The sequence below is a fragment of the Sphaeroforma arctica genome, assembly GCF_001186125.1.
Source record: "Sphaeroforma arctica JP610 unplaced genomic scaffold supercont1.302, whole genome shotgun sequence".
Taxonomy (NCBI): Eukaryota; class Ichthyosporea; order Ichthyophonida; genus Sphaeroforma; species Sphaeroforma arctica.
Window position 1 is genome coordinate 67,463 of NW_014040256.1, and position 8,184 is coordinate 75,646.

The 8,184-nt window shown below is 43.2% G+C and overlaps 2 protein-coding genes across 2 annotated transcripts in view; one reads left to right on the forward strand and one right to left on the reverse strand.

Annotated features, from left to right (window-relative positions):
* SARC_04997 (hypothetical protein) overlaps nucleotides 1-2,404 on the forward strand; it is a 2,872-nt gene extending 468 nt beyond the window's left edge. The window contains exons 2-4 of the mRNA XM_014301153.1: nucleotides 948-1,107; nucleotides 1,240-1,339; nucleotides 1,476-2,404. Of these exons, the coding sequence (XP_014156628.1) occupies nucleotides 948-1,107; nucleotides 1,240-1,339; nucleotides 1,476-1,823 (608 nt within the window). The 3' untranslated portion in view covers nucleotides 1,824-2,404. The remainder of the gene's footprint in view (nucleotides 1-947; nucleotides 1,108-1,239; nucleotides 1,340-1,475) is intronic.
* Nucleotides 2,405-2,424: 20 nt separating this feature from the next.
* Nucleotides 2,425-6,941, reverse strand: SARC_04998 (hypothetical protein; the record flags this gene model as incomplete). The annotated part of the gene is made up of 3 exons (XM_014301154.1): nucleotides 6,267-6,941; nucleotides 5,181-5,689; nucleotides 2,425-4,375 (listed from the first exon to the last, which is right to left on the reverse strand). The coding sequence occupies exons 1-3, from the start codon at nucleotides 6,669-6,671 to the stop codon at nucleotides 2,425-2,427; spliced, it is 2,865 nt and encodes a 954-aa protein (XP_014156629.1). The 5' UTR covers nucleotides 6,672-6,941.
* Between the last annotated feature and the right edge of the window lie 1,243 nt (nucleotides 6,942-8,184).

Genomic DNA, 8,184 nt, shown 5'->3' on the forward strand with positions numbered 1-8,184 from the left:
ATATTATTGTATTATTATACTATTATACTAATATTGTAATTATTGTTATTATTGTTGTTATAATATATATATATATGTATATATATATAAACATATCTATATATATATATATATCTCATTTGCATGTTCATATATATGATATATATTTATATGATATGTGTATGTATATGTATAATTATATGAATAGATTTTTGTTCATGTTAATGAATATGTTAGTATATGTACATTTATATGTATTCATGTATCTATATATGCGTCTATGTGTATGTATGTACATCTACAGATACATGTACATATATATGTGCATGTATGTTTATATGTACATTCATATCTACATGTATCTGTAGATTTAAATGTTGAAGTATATGCATATGTACAACTATATGTATATATTTATATCAATAAAATAGGTATATATATATATATATAAATATGTATGTGTCTGTGTGTGTGTGTGTGTATGTATATATACATCTTATTTTTATTCATGCAAGTATGTTTTGTGTATATGTACGTATGTATGTGGTTATGCATGTATGTATGTAAGTATGTATATATATATATATATGTATATATATATATATATATATATATATCTGCATGTATGTGTGTGTGTATGTATGTGCGTATGTTGGTATGTATGCTTTTATGTATGTATATATGTATGTACAGACGTATATATATATATATATATATATATCTATATCTATATCTATATCTATATATATATATCTATAGATATATTTGTGTGTGGGTGTGTGCTTGTGTGTTTGCGTGTGTATGCGTTTGAAAGTTTAGTCGTGCATAAGTATTCGCTAATCACTGCAAATTTCTGCTCCTTGGTTTCAATCTATATCCGTCAGCTGTAGTCACTTTCGAAATGTCACCCAGATTTGTTCATCATTTGACCCGAATTTCTGATATTGAACGAATCCTTATATGTAAAGGGGCGGCAATAACGGGACCCCTTGTCCACCTCATGGTGGCCTCCAATGAGCGGATATATCCTGGGAATAGCGTCCGGGCAGTGATTGTGAAAGCGAGTATCAATTTGATTTGGAGTCCGCTCCTCATCGCTGCGACTCTGAGCGGTAGTATGTGGCTTAGGTATGCTATTCAATCTTTGCTGTAACTGTTTGTTGCCCAGATCTAAGCCGAGATAGCTTCTTCACACGATTACAACCATTTTGAATTGGACATGCGCATTAACGTGCCTTGCATTTGTCTCATTTCCTGTAGAGGGAAGTCCAACACCGAGATAAAACAGAAAATAGACGTCGATTTCCTACCGACCTGTGTCACTGGTCTTGGCTTTTGGCCACCGGTTAACATTGTGCAGGTAACTTCTAGCCACTGCCCCTCTCTCAACTATGTTTCAGTAGAGCAAGGTATTTATCAGTGTTGTTGTTTATACATGGTCTTCGTTCTTAAAGTTCCGATGCTAATCCCCTGTCAATTCCCTATCCCTCTCACAGTACGCATTCGTTCCTCTGAAGTGGAGAGCGTCGGCCGGTGCGTGCGCCGGGGGTATCTGGTCCACCTATCTAAGTTATCAATCCACCAAAGCTCACGAAGACCACGCTGTCCACGCAGACTTGAACGTGCCTCTGGGGATGGATGTGAGTGTCCATAACCACGACCGAGCGTACCAGAGTGGCGTTGACACGCAGAATGCGCTGCTGAGCGTACAGAGACAGAGTTCGGCGGACAAGATAGCGTCGGCCATACACGCCTCACCACTGCATAGGCGACTAACGGGCCAGAACATCTCACATGTGCTTAGTGGTGATAGTGAATACAACCCGGCGGATGACGACAGGTAAGCGACTATGGATGTACGGAACTAAAGGAAACTCCTCAGCAAGAGCTTGTTTGTTTTGGCAGTAGATATAGCACGAGATTCTCTGCAAATATCCAAGTGTATAATGTACCAGCGACATACCACTTCGTGTGCAGCTATGCACTGGTATTCCCCGTAGTTGGTTTCCTTGATACGGAGATTTCCAATAGGCAACAGGATGGTAGTGGTGGGCCAGTCAAGTAGCTCTCTGAGGTTCAATCCAACCTTTGTGCTGACCCATACGTACTGCATTGTCTGGTACTTAGTTAAGATGAATCTTAGTCGAACTGACGGATGATACTCCGGATTGGTCTTATAGAAGGTGTGCTTAGCATTAAACTATAGCGTGATACTAGGAGATTTCGATGGATGGGATATGCACTACACATATTCAACACAGACTCGAGATATAATAGATAGAATCATCCTTCGATGTCGCTATTCAATACAAAGGCGAGTGCTTCCGAGATGCACATTGCCGCACAAGGATCATCCCTATTGACGAGCGAGCTGACGGCAGAAAAATAAAAGATCAGACTTCTAAATTTATTTGGAAGAAACGCGCATTCACAATAATTGAACACTCATCCTTCCATTGTGGTGAGTAACTCTCTCTTGGTCTCGGCCGTCTGCTTGACCAAATACGGTATCATCGCGAGCATCTCCGAGTAATCGAGAGTCCTTACAAAATCTTCCAGAATGTGCTCTGGATTGTCCATTTCGGCCAATTCATGCTCCATCCTCCTCATCTCTGTATTCAATGTATCCACCTCCAGATCCAAATCCTCAATTAAAATGGAGACCATTTCTATCTGCTCCTGCAGTGCATCGTTGTCATGTACTGACGGAGACCGTTTGGACCTGTTCTGTGGGCCGTTATGTACCATCTCTTTTGTATCGGCATCCAGGGCTTCTCCATTGTGAACCCCATCCAGACTGTAACTCAAAATTAGTTTCTTTAGTTGTGCTTCCACCTCTTTCTTCTCAGCCACCTTCCTCGTTCTCCTGTGCACTAATTTGTTGTAAGTTTTAAATTTCTGTCCTTCGAACGTCTCGGTAGCTATAATCTCCTCCACGTGTTGTTGTTGTATCTGCAACACTTCCGGATCAGGCCCTTCTGCCAAATGCTTGTATTTGTCCAACAAGTCGTCTACACTATCACCATTTCCTCCTTCACTACTCTTGCCATCGTCTGTATTGGCAGCTGTGCTCTTGGCTGCACCTATTCCCCGTGGTTCTCTGTCTGTGTCGAATGATTTGATCGGCCTCGCCCTTAACCCTGAGGCATGGGCTTCAGACTCAGCAATCCTCGAATGCAAACTTGCGCCCAGGCTACCGAAGCTTCCACCGATGGAGATTTCACTACCTCTCCGGAATGTTGATGCTTGGGACGCAGATGTACTTGTACTCCTCATTCGGTACAGGTTGAGCGATACGCTCGAGTTGACTCTCGGGACACCTTCCAAGCTGATGTTATCACCCGCACTCATTTGACTCACATGACACAGCAGCTGATAAATGTCTCTATCTCTATCCGCAACTACGCTCTTCAGCACAGCGATCGTCTGCTCTGCTCGGATCTCCTCGTCTGTCAGTTGCGCTAACTGGTCGTGTATCGACTCACCATCCGACTCATTGGCTTTACCTACCGGGCTTCCACCCCCTTCAACAGTACCACCCCCCCTGTCTACCCCTCTTTCTCCGTCCGTGTTCGCAGTTTGACCACCCGCCTGTATGTCTGCCTCACACTTCCTGCAGGCACTAGCCCCTCCAGTCTTCCTGCGGATCTGCTCCCGCGCACTTTCCAGCTCTCGCTCTCTAATCGACGTCTTGATCATCTCCTTCTGCGCCAGATTCTCCACTTGCAACTTGTGTAACTGGCTTTTGAGAGCCGTCACCTCGGCTACCAACTCCGCGTTCACTATGCCCGCACCCCCCGCCAACTGCGACAGTACAACAGGTTTGTTCTTTATTTTCTTCGCTCGGTTTGCGTAGTTGACTGTATTCCTGGTCTCCATGAAGTCCCCGTCGCTGGGCGAAATGCACGCAATCATAAGCGTCAGGGAGTTTCCACCCAGGGAGTCCTTGAGCAAACGCGTTAGCTTGGAGGATCGATACGGTATGAAACTATTCGAATCCTTCTGCGATACAGACAGTGCGGGAGACGTCACGCTCTTGTTCTTGAGCGGCGGTGTGGGCCCCAGACCACGCCGACCCGAGCTCATACTTGTGTGTCTACTCACTCCCCGGCTATGCTTAGGACTGGCACCGGGAGTAGGCGCAGGGGACTCCCTCCGTCTCTCACGTTTGGTCTGTAGGTCGCCCAGGGCCGATATCACGTTACCCAAAGCGAGTAGTCCACTGTTGATAGAGATGCCCTCTTTCGCCCTGTCTCCCGTGGCGTTGGTCCGTTTCAGCCGCTCACTGCCCGCGAGATCGACAAAGTTGAACTTGGACGTTGTGGTGACGCCTAGACTAGAGGTACGTGTGAGGTGGATGGTGAGGATCGCGTGACTCCTGGACGATGTCGCATTCCTGTTGTGACGGCGGAGTGTAAGTTTCACAGTCAAGAGTTGGAAAAACATGATACAACTTTTTCGTGCCAGGTAGTGATTACAAATGTCGACACTCAAACCGAGCCTTCTGATTGGCCTGCAAACTCCCGACAGTATTGCCTGCCCCAGCAGCTGGGTGTAAGGCTGCAGTGTAATGTACGTAAACGTTAGCACTATCCAACAGTGAGAGCGGTGGACGTTCAAACCAGCTTAAAGAGTTGCACTGACTTCAGAGTCAACTGGCAAATGTATAGCACTAACCTCTGGCAAGAGAGTCACGTGTGGACGGAATCAGCTCGCGCCTGATCACTGTACATTCATACGCTTATGTTTAGGCTCACATGTGGTGACAACTCATGATACGACGATAGGCACTCACTTGCCAATACAAACTTCATATAATAAAATACAGTCGCTAAGAAATAAGGACGACGCGTTTAGTTAATAAACGTGTCGCTTTGCTGCTACAGTCACCGATGATGCACTGAAGCCGGTAAAGACGGTGAACGTGTTGAGATGCAGAAACCGTGGTTGGTTTCGTATTTCCAGATTCGTTTGGGTAGACGAAAACGATGGAAATATCGAAATTCACGGTTTTGGCAGAAGAGTCCCATCCAAGTACACAATATGTGTATACACTCACGTAATCAATAGACTGTCTTACATCGAAATACATTCGTGTTCAAATTCACACTTACCCATACTCATACATCGGTATGCAATCACATCCAGCTTTGCAACACATCCAAATCGAGAGTCAAATAAATTAAACGACACAAACTCACATATTAGTCGACGCGGTGGTACGCGCATCAGACCCTCGTCGCAAGTGAGCGAAGACTTCATCAGCGTCCTTACTCGGTACTTTAGTCACCCCCTTCAGATACGTCTCTCCTGACTTTCTATCCTCCACTATGCTGACCTGATTTGGTGTCAAGTTGTTGGTCGAATCCAGGTCCGCGGACGGATGCAGCAGATCGACAATGGTATCGTTGTAGAGCTCAATGAACGAAACACTCACAGCGTAAGATTCACTATTCCTGTTCTTGCCCGTATCTCCGCCCTCCTGCCGCGTACCATCTTTGTTGGGGCTATTCTGTCCATCATCTGCACCTTCTCTATCCTCAGCTGTAGTACTGGACTCTAGCTGTGCGTAGATATCACGCACAGTACGAGGGATGATACCTTGTTGATCCAGCGGAACTCCGCTGCTCAGTGTGTCACTTCCAGAACCCATAGTATACGTTTTGCCTGTCCCGGTTTGTCCGTAGGCAAGGATAGTGGTATTGTACCCCTGAGCGTGGTGAGTGTAGAGTCATAGATATGGTATGCCTATCAAATATCACTGTAAATATATATTCCTATGCATTGATTATATATTGATATACTAACCCAATATTGAGGATATGCGAGGAAGTGCGTCTCCATTATAAAGAATATGAGGGGGTTGGGCAGATTCTGTGCATATGCTGAAATCCACTTCAGGCACAGTATGGCTATGCATTTATGTATAACTGTAGTGTGTATTGTTTCTTTAATAATCAGGTCGAAAATATTCATCTGCAGTTGCAGAGACGCATACGTTTCCATAGCAACCAGGTTCAGAACTTGCCGTCACCCAAAATGGACTATGAAATTTGCTATAAAAGATGTGTATTCGCCATGAGGACATCAATAGCCACTACCCCGTGAATCCGTAAGTGTTTTGTGTGCGCTCTAGGGCTAATAATTAGGTGGTACAATGAAGACAAGTGCCGTATGATAATCTGAACACATTCAATAGCACAATAGCACTGCGCAAAAGTTAAGGAAGACCCAGTCACGAAAAGAAGAGCATGTGCATATACATCACATATCGATCAAAATCCTACCTGCACACACTTATCGACGATGCCCTTCACGCAGCCGTTGTACACCGACTTCTGGTCCAACTCTGGGGGGTACACCTGATCGAACGAGTACGACTTATCTCGTCCCAAGACTATCTGGTTCGCATCGCCCGGCATCTGCTGTACACATATGTCTGCCTCTTCCACTAATTCTCTCTCACTCTGAGGGCGTATGCGTATGGCCACTTGCAATCCAGCTGGTGGTGGTGTTTGTGTTTGTGTGTGTGTGTGTGTAGCTTCCGTGCCTAGTGTACTGTCTTCTGTGGGTAGGCTTATACGTATGTTAGTACTTGTGGCCGTTGCAGTTGTTGTCGTATGTTCAGTATTTTCATCCATGGTGTGTACCTGGCCACTTTCTGTTGCGGGTGACATTGTGTACGCGAGCATGCAGTATAAATAGGAAACAATAGAGACAGAATAGAAGAGAGTTACAAACAACAGAGATCGGCACTCTGACACTCTGATTTGTCGGCGCACTTTACGCTTAGGTATATATTTATAGGTCACTGTAGCCGTTCTAGAACCTCTGATAAGTCACCGCTTCACACTAAAGATCTATCAGTAGATAAATGCTTCTATTGGCCATAAATGCTTCTATTGCCATACTTCGAGGACATATCGCTCCTCTGATCAGTGATCACTAAATAAACATGTTTTTAAAAGCCCATTTGTAAAACGAATACTATAATAAATATGTAAATGACAATAGGCAATAATGAAATATCACAAGTTAAAAATATATATATCAACTGCTTTGTTGAAAAAAAACAATCAGAAAGTTAACTAAAAAATTGAAAAGTTGTCCGTGAACTCCGAAATACCTCAGCATCTAAACAATACGTTAAACCCTGAAGAAATAAGCGTTTATGTTCAACGCGTATAGTGCTGACGTACGGGTTCACTTTCAGAGCCCTGAGGTGCATAATTTCACAGAATTGTACCTGAAGTGACCATTTGAATCGAATAACAGGTCGGGTTTTCAAGTCTTTTGACCCCATTCTTTTAACCCGTATGTATGTACTGAAGTCTGATGAAAGGCGAGACACACAACTCGATTCATCAGGTGAAGTTTATGTCAGTGTGTGCATATCATATACAATCCTTTGCAACAAATATACAGTATCCAGTATACATTATATACATGTTTCGTATAATCCACGTTAGTAGTGAAGTAATCACTAATAAATAGGCACGATGGCCGGCACAGCCTTGAAACGCTTGATGACGGAATATAAAGGTATATTACCGGTAACATTGAGAACATTGTAGCATATTTATACTTGTTGTATATAGCACACACCTGTGTGTATATAGTATACACGTTTTGTGTAAAGCATAAACCTAATCGTATATAGAATATGCTCATCTGTGTGTGGCACTTACCTATCTGTCTATACGTATGCGTGGATAGTTGTGATCGCGTGTGCTCGTGTGTACAGGCTTATCACTTTTCACATACCCAAATATGCCGCGTGTATACGTATCCAAATGTGATTAGGATTAGTATGTGTACGCATGCGTCTCTTTGTATGACTGCACTGTGTATGTATGCCACTTGAGTGGAAAAATAGTGGCAACTAATATCCACTTTTCTAACCGCGTCTAACCGTGCATAAATAATTGTGTGTAAGAGTCTATGTCAGTCACAACTTGGACCCGAACAGAACATCGTTGATGTTTACATACAGTCGCATACTCTTTTGCAAATGTTTAGCTATATGATGGAATTCGACAGTGATAATTCATATGCAGCAAATTAATCCCATAAATCGGTAATACACATTTGATATATCAACATAGACGTCTTTTGTTCGCATAAATATGTAAGTATATATGCATATATATATATATATATATATATATACATAAATGCATGTTTGTATGTATATGCATATGTATG